Raw genomic sequence first — 20,513 nt, 5'->3', positions numbered from 1 at the left:
TTATTTATTCATTACATAGTGGATGAAAACAAGAATATGTTACCTGAATTACATTCAAATAATAGGGGAATGATACAACTAGGATTTTTTAAGTTTGACTTCGTCGTCCTCCTTTTCGGACTAGCAGTTTGTGTTAATATATGGATTTTTGTTTTATGGTATTAATTTATATATTTTTTATTGTTTTTAATGACTTTACGAAATAAAGTTCAACTACAAAAGTGGAAAATCAACTACTGTGGAAATTCTTCTTGACAGGTGGCTCAGTTTGTGTGTCCTCCACGCCCCTTTATGAATTTTTTTTTTTTTTTTTTCCTGACGACCTTTTTCCAAAAACAGCCACATGAATGACCCAGTAGTTTAAACTGGAGATGGGTACATATAAGTTTGATTTTCTCAGTTAAGCAGACTGATTGACGGGATTTACAACCAATTGTTAAGATGATCCAGCCGGAAAACGGAGAGACAAAAGATCCTTGAATACACCTTTCATTAAACTCAACTTATATTCCTCAAATGCTGTGCTTAGACTCACGTACAACATATTAAGATTTTTTTTTTTTGGTTGTCTTCTTAAGCTTCTCTGTTCATTAACAGTCTGATGAACAATGTTTTGCTAAACATCTGTTGTTCAACTGTACGCTGTATTGTATCGACATTGCATTTGGGGATTTTTGTTAAACAAAACACTAACATAGTGCTGGTTAAGTGCAAATACCTTAGATGTCTAAGGCCCGTTTATTTCCAAGTCAATAACAAATAAAAATTCTGTTCAATTTATTAAAGAAAAATGCATTTACATGTATTCCCAAAGTTAAATGTTTTAGCACAAACTAACTAAACTTATGTAGAACTACAGCAAACATTTCTGTAAAAAATACAGTTACAATATGTACGCATTTTAAACTTTTATAGTTTTTTTTTCTTTTTTTTTTACAGTCCACAGAGGAAGCACAAGATAACTCCTTTCTGTCAAACGCACTTGTAATCCCCACACACCTCACTTTCGTCTCTGTGCCTCAAATATTCACAATAAACACATTTTAAGCCACAGTTTTTCATAGTTATGCCGTATTTATTTTTGAATCCATGTCGGTGTTAGCTATGCATGGACAAGCCTGCGGTGTCTTTTCAGACCATGTAAACTGGAAAAGGCTTTGCTACAGTTAGTACAAACGTACGGCCTCTCTCCAGTATGGGTTCGCATGTGTAGCGTGAGAAAACAGGACTGGACGAAACCCTTTTCACAGATGCTACACTTAAACGGCCTTTCGCCCGTGTGGTATCTGCGATGGATTTTAAGTTCCGCGGAGGACCGGAAAGACTTGTCGCAGTCGTCGCACTTGAACGGCCTTTCGCCCGTGTGGATCAGCGTATGCCTCACCAGCGCATCCTTGCCAAAGAAACCCTTCCCGCAATGCTCGCAGGGGAAGCGCATGCCTTTGTGATGGAAGTTGTCGTGTTTGAGGAGGCATCTCCTCGAGGTGAAGCTCTTGCCGCACTGGCCGCAGTCAAACGTCGGCAAGGCTTTATCGCTGAGGAGTTCGCCGGACTGGTGCACGCGCTCGACGTGCCTGGTCAGCGTGACGCCGTGTCGGAATTTCTTGCCGCACTCCCAGCAGAGGAAGGGGTACGCCTTGGTGTGCTTTTTCTGGTGCTCCACCAGGTCCGAGTACGAGCGGAATCTTTTGGAGCAGTGGGGGCACTGAAAGGGCTGGTAGCCGGTGTGCTTCCACTCGTGGCGGATGAAGCGCTTCAAACTGGCGAAAGTGGTCTGGCAGTGGGTGCACGTGAACGGCTCGGTGGGATTGTGGACGTCGATGTAGTGCTTGTGCAGCGCCTTGAAGACGGGGAAGTTCTCCACGCACTGGTTGCACTGGAAGGGCGTGTGCGATTCTTTGTGCATGGCCAACGCGTCCGAGTCGCGCACCAGTTTCATGCAAACCTCGCAGTACAGCGGGTGGTGGGTTTGTTTGTGGGAATCCAAGGTGGACTTGTACTTGAAGGCCTTGTCGCATTCGTTGCAGCGGAAGCAATGCCGAACGTCTTCGGGCTGGTCGGGATCCACCTGTTGCTCGTTGTAGCAGATGTTTCGCAAGTGGAAGCGAAACGTCTGCTTGCACTTGAACTCCACGCTGCAGTGGGGACAATAGAAGGGCCCGTCCAGGATACTTTTCGCGTCTTCCGGGCTTTTCTGGCCCAATTCTTTGGAGGACCTCTTTGCGGCGGTGGGTAAGTAATCGGGGTCGTCTGCGGTGCTGTCTGCCAGCGCGGCTTCGTTGCCTGGCTCGCAAATGAGGATGGCGGACTTGCTATCCTCTTCCGCCATTTCAGAGTTCTCTTTCTGGGCGTCCGTCTCTGTCGGCACACTTTGGCATTTATGCTGCTGCAAGAAGCGGAAGTGCTTGAAATTTCGATGACACGCCGTACAAGAGTAGGTCAACTCTTCGGCGTGTTGATTCATGTGACGCTCTAAGAATTTGGCTTGGCTCACCACTTTGCCGCACACGTTGCACGTTCGGTCAACCAAGTCGTTTCCTTTGGCGGAGACGAGAGCGCCGTCGCCGCTTCCGGCGGCCGGCGTCCTTCCCGATTTCCTCCACTGCGAAAGGAGCCGTTTCATCTTGAGGCCGCGATTCTTTCGCACGGGTCTTTTCAGCAAATCGTAGTCTGGATCCTGCGCGCATTCTGGCATTTGAAAATCTGCATCGATGCGCTTCTTTTTTCTCCCGCGTCTGTTGGGCGTCTTCACTAAACTGTCAAGCACCGTCACCTTGCCGTCCTCTCCTATGATGAGAGTTTCCGGCAGGTTGTCGTGGTGGTCTTCCGTTTCACAATCATCCACACCTGGACCTTCTTGAGCAGCCTCCGGGACAATGTCTGGCTTCTCTTCCTGATCAATTCCCAACCAGGGTTTTTGCACGTTTTCCTCTGAAAATGCCATTTTGTTGCCAGCCTTGACTTCCATATCTGGGCAGTCCGTATAAACCACGCTACTCTGGGGATCCGGGCCTGCTTGCTCACTGAGGATTACATCTCTTTCCGCAGGAGGGAGACAAAGGGTGGACAAGATGCCACTATCAACCTCACAAGATTCTACAAAGAAGACGAAGATAAAATGAATATTCATCCTTAACAATTGTGCCTGGATGCCAACAATAATGTGAACATTTGAAGTTATCATTTGCCTAATGCCTGCATGAATTTGGAACTTGGAACTCGTGCATTCTCTCGTGGCAAAAGTAATGCTTCAAGCTATAGGATAAAGTATATGGCTGCGGGTATTCCCACTGTCGTAAAACAGTTTTGCACCATGCTTACCAACATCCTCCAACTGGCTGAGGTCTTTGTGAGTGTCCAACACGGTTTTCAGCTCCTGAGATCCGCTAAAAGAGTCCATGCACGCTCTCAGAACTGAAGAGGAATCACTGAGCAAAGATGCAATCTGACAAAGACAAGCACAATAATGGTGTCACCTGCGTGTTTGCATTTGAAATGTGCAGATTTTGGAACACAGTATATACAGCAGGATTTCACAAACTTGGGAGGTCGGGACACAAAACCATTTGCATGGCAATATGGACGAGGTTGACAGGGTCAAATTCTGTTGCTGCGACTTTTGTTTTAAAATCAGCAAGCAGGGATACATTTTGTTTTTATGTTTGTGCTAGTAAATTGATGCGTGCCGCCCTTTGTGGAAAACCGAACTACCGGTAGATGGGACGTGACCTACCTGCTGGAGAGACTGACTTGGAATAAGCTTTTCCAGCCTGGACAGAAATAACCACATCAATGTCTGGATTGCTTTGTCATATGTGGGGCCAAAGTCTTCAGGGAAAACATCCTGCACACAGACAAGTCACACTTGCTTCTGAGATTGCCAAGCAAAGCAGATAATCCAGTCACATGCATTAGTAAAAGTACAAGTGAGTGGCATGATTCATTTACAATATCTTGCTACTGCTGAATATCAACAATATATTTAGATGCCTGATTTGCATTTTTTTGATCATTCGTCAAAGCCACGGTCACAATGAGGACAAAATCAGCAAAATGTCATGTGAAAAAAAAACAGTTTTGTGCCATTCAGGTGAGAAAAACAAAGTTACTTGAAAAAAGTTGTTTCTCTCTTCAGAATTCCTCAGCAAATTTCGCACCAGGCTCATAAAATGAGAGTCCGAAATGTCTGGCGTCGCATTATCAGTCTGCAAAACAAGAAGTCAAAATAGACAAAGGTCAGAGAGAATCCGATTTTAAAAATCGGTCCAGTGGTTGAATGACAAGAGTGCGCACACAAACAAAATACGTCCATCTTAAGCAGGAGTCGCCTTTTCATTTATTACAATTGAATTCGTTCCAAATGAAGATCTGTGGTCAGCTATGTGCCGTTTACCACCAATTATTATTTGAAGTGAGCATTGTATTTTTTTTTTCTAAAAAAAGAAAAGAAAAAAAAAGTACATTGATGTGATAGAATATGCTGTATTATTATTTTTTTTGCATATATTGAAATTAATAGTGAGTAGTTCAAATTAATTAATTACTAGTTCACCACTAAAATAATATAAACATGTGTTCTGTGAGAGGGACAAAACTATTTTTATTTTATTTTTTTTATTGTCCATCACAAATATTTATATATTGAAAAAAAAATCATAGGTTGAACATGAACATATATTCTTAAAAAGTTGGATACATGCATTAAATCAGAATTGGGCACTTCTAAAAACAATTTCCTATAATCAATATCATAAGAGTTTAATGTTTTGTCCCATTAAAATGTGACCTGTGTTCTGCACTACAACTTTTAGTACCACAATCTAGTGCTGGGCGATATGGAAAAATTCTTCTATCACGATATAGGCTATTTTACATTACGATAACGATATATTTTCAGTTATACTTTAACATTTTTTTTTAAACACACTATGACTGTTTATATTTTCTCATTTTATGCTTAAGTGACATTATACAGATGTGTATCAAATGAGAAATTCATCCATTCGTAGTGCTGCTATATAAAATTATGAAATGCAAACAGAAGATGCACAGTGACATATTTTTCACTAAATTGTATTCATTAAATAAGAGGGATACAAATTAAAAATACTGTATTTATAAACTGTATTTTAAAAAAAATTAGTGCTTATGTGCAATGTAATTTTGAGAACATTTCTTGTGTAAATTTCAAAAGTCAAAATCAAAACTCGATAATATCGCCATATCGAACCAAACCAAACTCGTTGACTTTGGTTCTGACCCAAAATACGAGAACAAAATGCTATGGAGCTCTCTGAACTAAACGCTTTCCCATGCTACTCACTTCTACTTTCCAAAGTGATTGCAGGCTTTGCATACGATCGAGGTGTGGCTGAATGGTCTGGATGTTGGCTGTCTCCTCAGAGCGGCAAAGTTCCAGGATGAGCTACAGTCATAAAGAGAAGATAATATTAAATATTATCATACTGCATCTCCATTTATATAGCTACGAAATAATTAGTGTTCATTAGAATCTTAGCCAATATGTGAAATATTCTGCATTTACAAAGATGTTCTGTGTTGACTGACACTATCAAAGTTTTTTTTTTTTTAATATATAGATTTTAGATAGAATATTCAACAGATGAGACATTTTTCCTACCCGTGCTCTCAGACCCAAAATCAGTTCCGCACGTTGCCTGGTTGAAAGGAGTTGAGGAACAATATCAGTAACCATAAACACAAACTCCTCAAGCAGTCCATAATCCGATACAGTCTTGTGCTCTATCGTCTGCCAGATGGCTGCAGAGACCACACGAATTGGCGGAACCAGGATGAGCAGAGTAGGGAGGGGGAGAGATGGACCTGGGCGAGGACAGAAATGCACTTCTCAATATTGGACAGTTTTCTCTGTACAATGACATTGACGTACTTCAAGTTATTTACGTTAATAGCGCAAAAATGCTGAAACACAAAGAAATATATACTAGTCCTGTAGTTCAAATGTGAAGAAACGAATCATTACTCGTTGATATTTTAATACATAGATTTAAAAAAAAAAAAAAAAAAAAAAAAAAGTTTTACTCGTTCATCTCAATTGACGCATTAGGCGGAACTCAAACACACCAGCCGCTCCCTACTACAGAAAGCACAACCAAGAGCAATTTAATTAAACAAGTCAAATGAAAACAATTCTACTTATATGAAATGCTAGTTTAACTGTAAATAATAACGTTAAGCATAATTTGGACGACGTCGCGTAATTGTTTGGAACAAGCCTACATCGCGTGCTAATCTTAGCTTGTGACTGCTAACGCAGCGGAAAATTAAACCTACATTTACAACAATTAGCACACACTTTGAAAGCAAATCCCGCCTCACGTCAACCACGAGTAGTGTAAACAACGAAACAAAATGTTTTCCGCGGTGCAACAAAATTATTTTTAGCACCAAACTAGTCTCCAACGTGACTTAGCAATGCTATTCCCGCGCGCCGACTCCGCTGCGGCCTAGCTAAACTAATCCGCCCAGTTTTTACTCACCGGGTTGCTTGGAGGAACCTTCATCCATCCTAAGATATTACATTACACCACGCTGGGGGGAATGTGTATGTTTGCGTCAACACTATAACTCCGAGATGAATTTTAAATAGCAGACATCTTAAAACACCACAGGAAATGGAGCTTTGTGCGTCAATGGCTGCCTTTGCGTTCCGGTCGGAATAACATTCCGCCCGACTACAGTTTGAATTAAGAGTTCCGTTTTACAAACATGTTGCCAAATATTTTGGACGATTGTGTATGATTGGCTGATCTCGATCTCTAAGAAATATCTTATTTACATAAGATAAGATTTACATAAGATATTACGTTGCATGCGGTATTGAAGTTTGAAGTTTGAAGTTTGAAGTTTATTGAACATATGCACATATACACGTATAATTATATAAACACAAAGTTAAAAGTAAAAAAAAAAAAAAATAAAATAAAATAAAAGAAACATCCAATAAATATCTATGTATATGTTCAAGGGAGTAGGAAGAAGTAAATGTATATTGTAAAGCGCAAGATAATGTTTATAAGTAAATAAACAAACCAACAAACAAACACACTTTCTATTTTACAGGAAAAAATATATATTTTGTTTAGCCTCTCACTGATTGGCCTATAATGATGCCATACAGCAGTATAGTAGTCAAGCTGCATGTTGAACACTTTTTTTTCTGTATTTTTTGTTTGTTTGTTTATTTGTTTTTAACTAGAATGAAGTAAAAGAGTTGTAATAATTAAGTACTTGTTTTATTGATGCATTTGGGCACCCCTGATTTAAGACAAAACAATTGAAGGGCATTCAAAAAGTGGCAGTGAGTCAATATTTAAGAGGGAAAAAGTGGATCGGGTGTTGTTTTGTGTGCAGTGGGGCACAGTCATCATGCAGGACATGTACTGTAAAGTGTTGTGAAATTGAAAAAAGGGCTCCTGCAAAAAGGAAATACAACGAAAAACCTATTAGCTATTTTGTTAGACATCCCTTATATCAAATTTAGAACACAGCAAACCAATTATAGTGCATTCTGAAATAACATGACAATTGCTGATGTCATCACCAAATTTAATGACAATGGAACGCTTGTTTTTATTGTTGTTAATTTTATTGCTTTGCATTATTTAAATTAAATAAAATTACAGATTGATCAACAGGACTATGGCCAAAGTGTTGTCAACATCTTAGTTGCCATGAATTAGCACAAAATAAATAAATAAAAATCTATACCGTACAGTGATGTAAAAAAACAAAAACAAAAAACAGAGGCAAAATAAGTGTGATTAAAAATGGCGCACAATTAGCTCGTTAGCATAGCATTGTAGCACAAGAAGGCGTGAAGCTACCTCCCACCATACTGTACTGTTCTTCATGCACGAAACATCATTCAAATTTGGGTCGGGAAGGATCACAACTCGTCCTCTTTTAAAACTGCGTGCACACCTCTCTTATGTCTATTCAGGGCGTGGCGCTTCGTGAAGCCCTTGACGCAAATTTCGCAGACAAACGGTTTCTTGCCTGAATGTATCTTCAAATGCTGATTGCGTATGCCGACTGTGACAAAGCCCTTCCCGCAAATATGGCATTTGAACGGGCGTTCGGTCGAGTGGTGCATGAGGACGTGCTTCTTCTGCTCGGTGGCCGTCAGGAAAGACTTGTTGCAATCGGGAGCGTCGCAGGCGAACGGCCTCTCCCCGGTGTGCATCAGCCTGTGCCTCGCGATGGACGACGCCGAAAACGACTTCCCGCAGTACGGGCACAGGCAGCGGTCGATCAGATTGTTGAGGTGTTTGCGCTTGTGGTGCTGTATCAGACCTCCTTTCTCTTTGAAGGACGTCTGACACTCAGCGCAAAAGTATTTCTTTTCGTTCTTCCGCTCGCTGTGGAGGAAACGATGGTGCCGGCGCAGGTTGGTCTTCTGGGAGAAGGTTTTCCCGCACACTCCGCAGAGGTAGGGTTTCTCCTTGGTGTGAACCCTCTGATGCGAAATCAGATCGTAATCGCTTTTGAATCCCATGGCGCAAATGTTGCACTTTAACGGCAGATGGCCAGCGTCCCTCCATTCGTGTCTGATTAAATACTCGAGCCTGGAGAAGGTTTTTGAGCAGCACGTGCACTTGAAGGGCCTGCAAATATTGTGGAATTGTTGATAATGTCGACGCAAGGGCTTAAAAAGAGTGAAGGCCTCCTCACAGCGGGTGCACCGAAACTCCGTGTGAGAGGCCTTATGCCTTTCCAACGTGGCCGCGTCTTTTAAGATTTTCCTGCACACGCCGCAGTAGAGTTCATCGTGGGTCCGTTTGTGGGCTTCCAGCGAGCGGCTATACTTGAAAGCCTTCTCGCAGCGGTCGCATTGATAAAGATCGTGGCCCGCCTCGGGACCGACCGGCTGCTGAGCGTGATCGTAGCATTTTTTCACTAAATGCGCCTTGAGAGACGAGAAGAGTTTGAACCCGCCGTTGCAATGCGGGCAGCTGTACCGACCGTCTGGGAAGTGCGTCCTCACGTGGGTCATCAGGCTGGTGCTCACTTGCTCGTTGCAGATGCAGCACTTGACTTGATGAGACTTTTTCCGAGGAACTTTGTTTTGGAGACGTTTTGATGATTTGTCTTGTTGCGTGTCGGAAGTGAGCTCATTTGGAAACGAATCGACAGAGGTCGCATCAGATGATTCCTCACCGGAGTAGACGGACCATGAACTTGGACTACCGTGAGAGTCCTCGTCGGAATAGAAAGACCAGGAAGATTCTTCGCTTCCGCTGTCGTCGCTGTCACGATAATCAGGAGGGCTCACGATCGACGCTTCCATTTGACTGGAAACAGATTTGCTCACTGGGAGATCTTCTTCGCCGCCGAGTGCTTTTTTCTCTTCCGACAACATCGTTTTCATCCTGAGTCCTCGGTTCCGACGCACAAGTCGAGACTGCGACGTCCCATCAAGTGTTTTCCCTTGAACACAACCATCCGTTTTACGTTGACTTTCCACATTTTCTTCATCGTCTGCGATTTCCTCATCAAACTCGATCCTGGGCTGATTTCCTGTGGTTGTTTTCGATTCTTTGTGTGAAGATGTGCGTGCAGGGGTCTCCTGCAAAAAACCATCTTTTACTGAAGCACACTTGAGAGCAGACATGATGTAGGTGCCATCTGAGTAAATATCTGTAAAGAGACAACATTGTGATGCTTAATTATTCAAATAATCGGTCAGCAACTAATACAGGGTTTCTGCAGGTATCAGCAAATATAATTTAATGTTTTTTTTATGCCATTGTTAATGCAACTTAAAACATTAAAATGAATTTAATTCCCACGTGATACTGCATGTACACACGTGCACTCGCTCACACATACACTGATTTATAAATTAGCAGTCGATTACAATTTTTAAATGTAATTAATTGCATTATTTCCATAGTTAACTCTCGAATAATCGCATGTTATAATTGTTCTAAAGGTACAATAAAACTTTGTTTTCAAGTTTTTCACACTCTTGTTCATAAATATAAAAGAAGTAGACAAATACGGTAACCAATACATACAAATGTGGTTATATCTTTTAGTTAACTTATTCATTAATTTTATTGTAAGTAATTCATAACGTTGTTTGAACACGAGTCTGCAGCATTGAGATTTGTGTTGAGATAATTTTCTGCCACCAGGTGGCATTAGTGTAGTTGTGGTCAAACATGGAGTCCTCTAGTTATGAACTTTTACTTTCTAAACGTTTTGCAGTTGTGGACAAAGGCTGACTGATGATGTTCATAAATGTTCAAAAAATAAAAAAAAAGCTGTATCACGCTCACAAGTTCTTATTTTTAAGCGGCTCTCTGTCTATGTCTCTCTTTGTGTCTTTTTGTCTCTCTCACTCTCTTGTTAGCGCATTCAGTTGGTTCCGGCACTTGTAGTCTCAGTGAGCATTTCGGCGCTTGCAGTACCTTGGATAAGTCACACGTTTCTTTCTGTGCGAGTAAATATTATTGAGCATAGCTGATCAAGCAAAGGACGATGACAGCAGCAGATAATGGCAGCAAAAAAAGCGCAAGTCAAGAGAAGGCAAGTCTAAGTGGGAAGAAAAGTCAGGCGATCTCCATGGAAACGAAGGTTGCTAACTATCAGAATGTTGGACAGTGGTGAAGAAGATGGATAATGTTGCACGACATCATGCCATTCATCTCAGCAGTCTCACTTGAACTTGAACATCAATAACTCGTATTTACTTTCTTCTTCTTACTGTTTAATTAAATGTACGGTATGAAAAGATAGGATGTCTACACTGTATATGCTTTATATAATTACATTGTATTTTATGTGTTTAATAGTTTTTATTTGTTTGTAATTTAAGAACATTTTATTTCACAAACATCGTCTCAGAACTCATCGTGTTGGTAACTTGAAGACAAAAAAATCAGAGTAACTGAAAAAGACTTACCATTGTGTCTAAGTGGCCTTTGCTGTTTGTAATACCGAAGCAGAGTTCGAAGTGCATTGCAGCTACGCATGGTATCCAAGCAGTCGCCCAGAACAGACGACACCTCACCACATGTGGACGCAACCTGCAAGAAAAGAAATGTGCTTGTGAACAGAAGGAGCGTCTTTGTAAGATGTTGTCATTTTCTTGTGTGTACCTGTTGAAAGGTTTGCTCAGGAAGAAATGTCTCAAGTCGGGACAAAAAAAGCTCCAACAGGGACTTAAGAGCCTTGTCGTATGATGGGCCAAACTCCTTGGGGAAAACCTCCTAAAAGGAAACCAAATGTAACATTTAAGACTCTGATAATTGGAACGAGAAGCCTCGGAATAACACGTAAATGTAATGCGGTTCTCCGTTTTGCCACTTGCCGTCGACTGAAAACATTGCGGTTTGGCGGGGCTCAGGTAGCCAATCATTACAACATGACCAAACTCAGAAAACAGGTGAGCCCACATTTTATGACCAATTTCTGCAGAAATCAAAGTACAATGAGCCCCCTTTTTAAGCCAATCATCTGCATGACACGTTTCATTCTGTTTTCAGCATGAACACTTACAGTGAAAAAGTGATCCCTCTCAGCTGGATTGTTCCGTAAGAGTTTCACAAAATCCACAAAAGTTGAGCATGGACTGACGTGGTCATTTGCAACACAGGTCTGCAAAACATTGTGAAATCTCATGAGAAGCAGAAATAAAGTGACTCGTGCAACCATCCCATTAAGTCATTACGTGTATATGATTTTCAAATGAGGTGAACTCATGCAGATGAATACCTTGACAAGGATGTTCATCCTATCCAGGTGTTGCTCTACATCACTGACATGAGCCTTGCCTTCCAAACGACATAATTCAAGGATCAACTAAAACAAAAACAAAAAAAATAGGATTACATGAAATGAACATTTCATTTCTACATGCTGGATGATTGCATTCTAATTGGGAGCGACTGCCTAACCTGTGCTCTGAAGCCCAGGATGAGTTGGGTCCGCTGACAGTTGGTGAGCAGCTCTGGGACAGCGTCTGTAACCATGGAAACAAAATCCTCCAGCATACCATAATCAGCCACGACTCGTTGCTCGATGATCTGCCAGATCGCTGCAGAGACGAGCTTAACTGGTGACACCAAGAGGCGCAAAGCATTCACTGAAAGTTGCACACCTACATGAAATATAAGGAGGTTAATTCAACTTTAACAATTGCATAACCGTACACCAAATGTATGTAAAGTAACGTTCAACGTTTTGAAAATTAGATGTACCTGTATTCATTTTTATTTTTCTTCGAGTCCAGACAGTCCAACTTTTCGCTTTAATTCCACGCGTCAGTGTTTGAAAATACTCAAAATAGTATTTCAATGGTACTAAAAGTATTTCAATTCAAAGCAACGTTAGCTGTTGGTCGACGTTCAACCTCGGTCCGACGCTATTTTTGTGTCCGACTTTCATTTCCAATGTGCGCATTGGTTCCGCTTCTCACAAACCCACTACATTTTCACTGACAAAATCATATTTCTTTAAAATTACTGGCCAATATTTTGCACTTGGGCGGCTGCATATTATCAGATTTTAAAATTATTTTTCAGAGGATTTTTGACGTGGTTGGAAAACAAAATGACGGGCGGAAGTAAGGTGGTCGTGACGGTCCAAACTAAGTGCAGATTTGAAAAATGGCGTTCTTAGTGTTAGGGAAATCTAACTACGACCAATCCAAATATTCTTGCAGGTTTTTTGTTTTTTGTTTTTTTTTATCGTGTATCGATTTGTGCGAATAAAAGAGAAAAAAAACAACTGTCCACTGGCCAATAATAACAGATTCTACTATATCACGCAGCTCTTTATAATAACCGACACAAGAAAAGCGATTTCATCATCTTTATTTGTGGTGGCATTGGCAACATGTGGAAAAATTAGATAATTTAAAGTTCTGAATTGCCTGTGTGAACATTTTTAAAAACAAAGCCAACTACAGTTGAATCTAACAGAGCAGAGGAGTGCTCTCAAAGTTACAATTATAAACAGTGGGACAATTGTGACTTGTTCATTATTAACCAGATGAACCTAAATATCTGCACCCACCAGAATGTTCAAAAATTGCATTATTGTAAATTTTTTCAAGTTAAATGAGCGCGCGTGCTCTGATTTGTCACATCCTGTGTTGATTATCTTTGTTTACCAATCGATTCAACAATGTTTAATAACCGATACTTAACCGTGAAAACACTTCAACAATGAGTAGACTCCTGAGCTCCAACCATGCTTTTTTTTTTTTTTTTTTGAACACTAACTTTCATCACTGTAAACATAAAAATCACATCATGTTTAAAAAACAAACAAACAAACAAAACAATACAAAAGCTGAAGAATACAACTCAATGTTATCATCAAGTTTGGAGGCTGCAGTCTTCCTCTCAAAATTGATGTGAAAGAAAAGCAATGTGCATTTATTGAGAAAGTACATACCGTCTTAAACAGTGAATATCCCACCATAAATGTTTCAATATCATACAAGGCCAAATGAAATTGGAAATGCAACAAAATCTCTATTATTTTTAGAGAACTTTTTTTTTTTTTTTATGTAGAAAATATTTCCCACGTCGTTGTCCTTCCATTATACAAAGTAATTAAAAAAAAAAGTTAATGCAAGATGCGTCAAACAGATACCCAATAAGCCTACGATTAGCTTCTGCAGATGTTCTGATGCTGGTCAGAAGACGATGCAGACTTGCTCTCGGTCTCAGGCATCTTACTCTGGCAGGAGAAGGAGAGGAGGGAGTGGTTGGTTGGTGGAGTTGGAAGGGGGGGCGGGGTCGGAGGTGTCCACTCTGTCAGTCCCCCTCTTTTAGTCTGCTCCTTTTTGGCACTTAGGCAGGCAAACTCAGCTTCTTTCCTTTGAGAACTACAATGAGAGGAACACGCATCCAAATAATGAAGTGTTGATCAAAAATACATGATGCTGTCAGTGCAGCATTATCCAGTGACAGATGTGAACAGACGTACCTTTCGTTACATACAAGTAGAAGAAGTCGCAGTAGAGGATGGTTTGCACCACCCCTGCGACAATGGCGATCATGTCGAAGAATCCCTCAAAGTAGAACCTCCATATCCAGTTGATGAGGTACAGGGCTCTGTAGAGTCCCAAGAAGAACAAGTAGTGGGTGGTGATGGTCTCGGCCTCGCCAGTCTTGCTGATCATGAAGAGCTGCGGCAGGATGGCCACTGACTCCAAGTAAATGGAGAAAGTCCACAGGATCTGGAGCCGAGCACAGGAGAGGACTGCATGTTACAAATACGTCAGCGGCCTCACACTCAAAAGCAGTCAGACTCCTGACATTTTATGGGTCGTCACTTGTCACCGTTTGTTCAATCTTTTGATCCATCTCAGGGGGCGGCCATTTTGTGACTTGCTGCCAACTGAAGATAACATCGGTTACTAAGGGCTTAGGTAACGGCCAATCACGGCTCTGCTTGCAAACTCAGAAAAGAGGCGAGCCGGGATTGGTTACTCAAACAACTGTGATGTAATTTTCCGTCGACAGTAAGTGGCAAAATGGCCGCTATCTGAGATGAACAATAATGGCTGGATTTTACATCTTCATTCAACTCATATTTGTTTCTGTAGGGAATAATAAAGTAGTACAACAATGACTGACACTTTTCTTGTCTGACGTAGCATCGCTCATGATTGGTCCATTTAGTCACATGCGGTGATGACGTAATCAGTTTCCCATGAATATAGTTTCCGCAACACCACCATTTTTAAAACAGTAAATATACCCGGTGGAAGAGAGGCCGTGCCAGGCGGTGCGCAAATATATCCTAGCAATCCTTGTGTGTTGTTTGCGGGTTATGTGGTTTCCAGGGCAACGCAGAGTTTTTGTTCGGAAGCTACGCATGTTAGCATGTTCGTGTGTTTCGATGTGGTTACAGCTAATTGGCATTAAAGAATTTGTTACCAGCTTGTAGCTTGACCTGGTCATTTCTCAAACGCTACAATAGGCAATTGTATAAATGCAAGCATTATAAAGACACAAAACACCTTTTTTTTTCGATTTGTTTCTTGTTCTGGAAACTCAGAACGACTTCCAGAATTGACCATACAATGCAAAGGAACCTCCACTCTGTGGCATCCTAGCCAATATCAGCCGTCGCGACTTGGAGTGAAAGTGCAGCACATTTTTCAAACAACACCGGGTGGGTTGCGCACAAGTATGAAGACAAGCGCGGTACTCCGCCGTGACATCTGGCCATAAGTCACAATCAATGTAAAAAGGTTTCTGAACTTTCTCATCTGAGTGGCGCAAGCACACATGCAGAACGTCTGACCTCCAACGGCGAGAAGTCGTGATTCACGAGAAACGCGAGGCCTCCGACGGGAACGACGAGGAACTCCACTCGGAACGTATCATGGTTTCCGTCATACGTGGCTTTGAACTTCATGTAGATCAGGTACACGGTGGCATATGCACAGCCGATATAGATCACCTGAAAGACAAAATGGGCAACAGTCAACCAAGTCGAAACATATCGATCCACATCTTATACAAGAGCATGAGCAACGCATCTCACCTTCATGGTTGTGTTGTATAAAGAGATGAAGGCTGTGAGCAGGTCCAAGTAGCGAGTGGTGAACACCAATGCAAACAGGATCTGACTCTTTCCGGAAATCCCTGAGCAAAAACATCAAAAAGTCCGTTGCATAACCGTACCTGACTGATTCTTTCCTGTCGGTTTCGACGTGTGTGTTTTGCTTAGCAGCTAACATTTCTGTTATCACTCGAGGGTGCTGTTTGATGCCACGTCACTTCAGTCACTGAGCATACAACCAAAAAGGCATCTTTAACGACAAAATTAAAAGGAAAAAAGCAACAGGCACATAATGTTCTGAGGTCAACTCGACTTTTAACCTTTTAATCGAAAGAGCTTCACTAACGTTGGTGCATATATTTACCAAACCACATTGTTTTTTGTGCTTTTGATTGCTCGCACTCCAAATTAAGAGATAATTAAATGAGCAACAATTGCACATTGTCAAACGTATCTCGATCGTTAAATAATTTACAATCTGTGCAGGCTAGCTAAAACTAGCTGACAAGCATTATGCTGCTACAGATGCGTACATAATCGTATGATGTAACTACAACGTCCTGATATAAAGTGCTAATGGTTTCTGGTGAACGTATGTGGCGACTTACCGGCACAAGACCTGGTTTTCCATATTTTTAGCAGCAAGATGATGATGGCTGCTAGGTGGGACAGATCACCGGTTAGCCTGAAGATATTCATGTTTGAGAGAGCTCCGCCAGACACGAGGGGAATAAAGACTCCGCGATGAGCTAAACGAGTCTCTAATAACGAAAAATATGTAGCCTTATCGCCTTTGAAAAAGAAAAAAAAATCAACAACAACACGACGATAAAGTAAAGTGACGGTAGCTAGCTAAGGGAAAATGGCGAGTAATGCGCGACGTGGCTCGGGACGTGACCAAGACTGCAAGAGCCAATAGGGCATCGTATCCGCTTCCGAGCTCGACCAATCAGAAGAAGAGCTTGCTTAATTATCATAATTTATGCTTACACGCGTTGCGTTTAAATTCGGGGAAACAGTCGGAATTTCTTAATTCGGCTGGACAAGTGAAGGGAAGCGCGATGTCACACGTTACCTTGCAAAAAGACGCATGCGCTAAAGCTGCCCCCCCACCCAACTATGCGAAACAAATGAAATGTAATCCATCCCTTTCTACAGTCTTTATTTTATAACTCAAGGCATTCTTTCAATACAAATATTACTTGTGTCAAGGTCAAATGCAGCATTAAAGAATTGTGCTTACGTTACAGTACAGTATCGCAAAAGTGAGTCCAACTCTCACTGTAAATAATTTTATTGCATTGTTAACGTAACAACAAGCTGGCTGACAGCACACAAACTTGACGTCATCAGAACCAAATAGGTGTTGGCAGCAGTGTTTTCGAAAGACAACCTCTGGATATGATGTTGAGCATGTGCACCGAACTTGTACCACTAATGAGTCACATGACAGCAGGGAGGGTAAAATGGTTAAATGTGCCCTTAGAGCTGCACTCAGTTTTGTTGCCAGCAGTCAATTGTTTGGGATGGGACAGAAATTTGACATTTTATACTGACTACATTGTTACAAGTTGTCATTTCTTCAGTGTTGTCCTATCAAAAAGGATATAAAATATTGACAAAAATTTGAGGGGCGTACTCAATTGTGCGAGATACTGTATATTATATTTACACTATATACTGTATTTGTGCTTTATGAAACCTGCGATTGGCTGGCAACCAGTCCAGGGTGTCCCCCGCCTACTGCCCAGAGCCATCTGAGATAGGTGCCAGCACCCCCCGCGACCCTTGTGAGGAATAAGCGGTCGAGAGAATGGATGGATAGTTCCCAAGTGCTATTTGTCAGCATTTGCAAATAGATGACAAAAATGTATATTTTTTTTTAAATCAATGTAATTGTAATTACCTTTAATATTAAACATGGAAAATGTAATCTAAACAATATATATAAGGCACAGTGCATATGAATGTGGATTTACACGGAAACATGCCAGACTGTAGCCATCAGATAGTTTTAATCTGCAGCTCATTTTCAGGTTGATGTAACATTTTAAAACAAATTAAATTTCAAAATTGGCTAAGTCAAGACACATAATACACGATCCAAGTACACAAATCATGAGTTCATTCATCGGTAGACATGATTTCTGCACCATTTTAAATGTAAAATCATTAATGAGATCATATCAAGCTACATTAATCACTATTCTCGCCAGCACACTTGTGCCTCGTAGCTTTGTCCTTACTAGGGAATATTTGACCACAACCTGAGCAGAGAAAAGGCTTCTCTCCAGTGTGGGTTCTTGTATGGATTTTTAAGCTTCCCTTGCGGGCAAAATTTTGACCACAAACGGAGCAGGAAAAAGGCTTCTCTCCAGTGTGGGTTCTTGTGTGCATTTTTAAGTTTCCCCTATGAGCAAATTTTTGACCACAAACTGAGCAAGCAAAAGGCTTCTCACAAGTGTGGGTTCTTGTGTGTATTTTCAAATGTCTCTTCTGAGCAAAATTTTGACCACAGACTGAGCAAGTAAAAGGCTTCTCTCCAGTGTGGGTTCTTGCGTGTATTTTTAAGCTTCCCTTGCGAGTAAAATTTTGACCACAAACTGAGCAGGTAAAAGGCTTCTCACCAGTGTGGCTTCTTGTGTGCATTTTTAAGCTTTCATAATGAGCAAATTTTTTACCACAAACTGAACAATCAAAAGGCTTCTCGCCAGTGTGGGTTCGTGTGTGTATTTTTAAGGTTCTCCTGTGAGTAAAATCTTGACCACAAACTGAACAGGCAAAAGGCTTCTCTCCAGTGTGGGTTCGAGTGTGCATTTTTAAGTTTTGCTTCTGAGAGAATCTCAGGCCACAAATTGAGCAGACAAAAGGCTTCTCTCCAGTGTGAGTTCTTGTGTGTATTTTTAAGTGTTCCTTCTGAGAAAATTTTTGATTACAAACTGAGCAAGCAAAGGGCTTCTCACCAGTGTGGGTTCTTATGTGTATTTTTAAGCTTTCATTCACAGTAAATTTTTGACCACAAACTGAGCAAGCAAAAGGCTTCTCTCCAGTGTGGGTTCTTGTGTGTTTGATTAAACTCTCCTTCACAGAGAAACTTTGACCGCAAACTGAGCAAACAAAAGGCTTCTCTCCGGTGTGGGTTCTTTTGTGTTTTGTTAAGTTTCCCTGCTGAGAGAATCTTTTACCACAGACTGAACAGTTAAAAGGCTTCTCTCCAGTGTGGGTTCTTGTGTGTTTTGTTAAGTTTCCTTTCTGAGAAAAGATTTGACCACAAACTGAGCAGGTAAAACCAGTGTGGCCAATCGCATGTTTTGTCAATTGATACTTGTAGCCAAACGTTTTTCCACACTGAGAACATTTCCAAGGTTTGCTGTCAGTGTGACATGTCACATCACCATCTGACATTTGAGCTAACCAGTTGTTTGCTTGTGATCCTCCACGGTGGTCCTCATCATCTTCTGTTTTTATTTGTTGTCTTGAGCTGCTGCTTGGAAGCTCCCCCCATTTGTTCTCTTCATATTGACATTCAGCTTCTGTTTTCAAATAGACACCAGTCACAGGCACCTCTGTGAAATCCTCCTCCTCTTTAATGTATGGTGGCAGCTGCTCCTCTTGTTTTATGTTGGGCGGCTGTGGCTGCTCCTCTTCTTGAACTTGAAGAGGCTCCAAGTCCCCCTCCTCTTTCACACCAGGGAACTCTGGCTCCTGCCGCCCAGGACGAAGATAGTTTTCACTGACGTCTGCGGGGGACACAATATATATATATATATATATATATATATATATATATATATATATATATATATATATATATATATATATATATCAAGATTGTTAAAAAAACGAACATCATTGGATCAGTTCTTTACAAAACACCAAGGAAAAACACAGAGAGAACATGAACCAAAGAGGGCAAAAAACGAAGAGGACAGCAGTTAAAAAGGTAAATTTCAATATAAATACAAACATATTTTTAAAAAGTATTGATTAACCAAGTGACAAACCTGCTGTGTTCAACACACCTCGATGCTGCTTGTAAACAGCGTCCAGCAGTTGACGTTGTCGCTCGTTCACCTCTTGTGTTCCACAAAGCTCCTTTTCGTGCGTGACGTTCGTTCTTGCATACATTGTTACTCAGAATTCACAACACTTTATGCCTGCAGAGCCAATTTGTCGAAAACAGAACCCTCGTCTCTTTTTCTTGACGGCTAGCAAGATAAGATATGATGAGCTAAGCTAAGCTAAGCAAGCTAAACAGGGCCGAGATATTTCGACGAGCACTGTCTGATACGAATTGAAACATACACGTAATTTAGCTTAATGTTTACCTCAATAAATTAGTGACTGACTCACACTGTCCATGTGTAAGTTCAACCAATAAATTCAGGAAGAATTCCTATGAATTATATAGTGAAGCTTTTGTAGCTACGTAAAGCAACCTGGAATGGCGTCGTCCGTGAAATGTACGGCAACTCCAGTTGGACAAATCACGTGCCACAAAAAAAGACAAAATGTAAAAAAGAAATCCTAAACTAACGCGTTTGAAGTAGAGTGATCTGGTTAATAGTAGTACTAACAATAATAATAATAATCTTCACACTGCATTTGGACGAATAAGAAAACTGGAAACCTATTTTGTCCTCAATGATATCTGCTGCTGCAGCATTAAATCATGTTTCCTTCTCTTCATGTGATTTCTGAGTTTGACCGCATGGTGGCGCATGTGCCCCAGAAAATAATTAAAGCTCATGGTCATGAGTACTGTGAACCTCGGAGGCAAATAGTTGTCGTTGGTGGTATGCGAAAAGGATAGTGTTGTCCTTTGGACATTAATGGAAAAGGATTGGACTTTATTGGAACTAAATTGTTCTGAAGAGTTCTCACCGCTTCACCCCCACAACAAATGTAGCGTCTTATTGGAAATTCTCTATATAATGTAA

General features: G+C 41.0%; 4 protein-coding genes across 7 annotated transcripts; all 4 read right to left on the bottom strand.

Moving 5' to 3' along the window:
• Positions 1 to 704: 704 nt before the first annotated feature.
• LOC144005333 (uncharacterized) lies at positions 705 to 6,720 on the bottom strand. Of its 2 annotated transcripts, XM_077503456.1 has the most exons (8): positions 6,522 to 6,720; positions 5,753 to 5,844; positions 5,642 to 5,678; positions 5,324 to 5,425; positions 4,110 to 4,205; positions 3,734 to 3,844; positions 3,322 to 3,445; positions 705 to 3,096 (listed from the first exon to the last, which is right to left on the bottom strand). In XM_077503456.1, exons 4-8 carry the CDS (start codon positions 5,354 to 5,356, stop codon positions 1,103 to 1,105), a joined length of 2,358 nt encoding a protein of 785 aa, XP_077359582.1. In that variant the 5' UTR covers positions 5,357 to 5,425; positions 5,642 to 5,678; positions 5,753 to 5,844; positions 6,522 to 6,720; the 3' UTR covers positions 705 to 1,102. The 2 variants fall into 2 exon arrangements, with proteins under 2 accessions (XP_077359582.1, XP_077359581.1); XM_077503455.1 differs by having other exon boundaries at positions 5,642 to 5,844.
• Positions 6,721 to 7,280: 560 nt separating this feature from the next.
• On the bottom strand, positions 7,281 to 12,593 carry LOC144005146 (uncharacterized). Of its 2 annotated transcripts, none has more exons than XM_077503128.1 (7): positions 12,249 to 12,593; positions 11,946 to 12,148; positions 11,764 to 11,850; positions 11,548 to 11,646; positions 11,148 to 11,258; positions 10,952 to 11,075; positions 7,281 to 9,681 (listed from the first exon to the last, which is right to left on the bottom strand). In XM_077503128.1, exons 1-7 carry the CDS (start codon positions 12,256 to 12,258, stop codon positions 7,931 to 7,933), a joined length of 2,385 nt encoding a protein of 794 aa, XP_077359254.1. In that variant the 5' UTR covers positions 12,259 to 12,593; the 3' UTR covers positions 7,281 to 7,930. The 2 variants fall into 2 exon arrangements, with proteins under 2 accessions (XP_077359254.1, XP_077359256.1); XM_077503130.1 differs by having other exon boundaries at positions 7,281 to 9,579.
• A 254-nt stretch (positions 12,594 to 12,847) lies between these two features.
• On the bottom strand, positions 12,848 to 16,488 carry LOC144005159 (ER lumen protein-retaining receptor 2). The gene is made up of 5 exons (XM_077503150.1): positions 16,182 to 16,488; positions 15,556 to 15,656; positions 15,313 to 15,471; positions 13,987 to 14,239; positions 12,848 to 13,885 (listed from the first exon to the last, which is right to left on the bottom strand). Exons 1-5 carry the CDS (start codon positions 16,270 to 16,272, stop codon positions 13,851 to 13,853), a joined length of 639 nt encoding a protein of 212 aa, XP_077359276.1. The 5' UTR covers positions 16,273 to 16,488; the 3' UTR covers positions 12,848 to 13,850.
• A 980-nt stretch (positions 16,489 to 17,468) lies between these two features.
• LOC144005150 (uncharacterized) lies at positions 17,469 to 20,071 on the bottom strand. Of its 2 annotated transcripts, none has more exons than XM_077503136.1 (2): positions 19,578 to 20,071; positions 17,469 to 19,313 (listed from the first exon to the last, which is right to left on the bottom strand). In XM_077503136.1, exons 1-2 carry the CDS (start codon positions 19,699 to 19,701, stop codon positions 17,770 to 17,772), a joined length of 1,668 nt encoding a protein of 555 aa, XP_077359262.1. In that variant the 5' UTR covers positions 19,702 to 20,071; the 3' UTR covers positions 17,469 to 17,769. The 2 variants fall into 2 exon arrangements, with proteins under 2 accessions (XP_077359262.1, XP_077359264.1); XM_077503138.1 differs by having other exon boundaries at positions 19,596 to 20,070.
• Positions 20,072 to 20,513: the final 442 nt, after the last annotated feature.

This window comes from Festucalex cinctus, chromosome 17 (assembly GCF_051991245.1).
Source record: "Festucalex cinctus isolate MCC-2025b chromosome 17, RoL_Fcin_1.0, whole genome shotgun sequence".
In the NCBI taxonomy this organism is placed as follows: Eukaryota; Metazoa; Chordata; class Actinopteri; order Syngnathiformes; family Syngnathidae; genus Festucalex; species Festucalex cinctus.
Note: the sequence above shows the minus strand (reverse complement) of the source record. Positions and strands in the feature narration are given on the sequence as shown.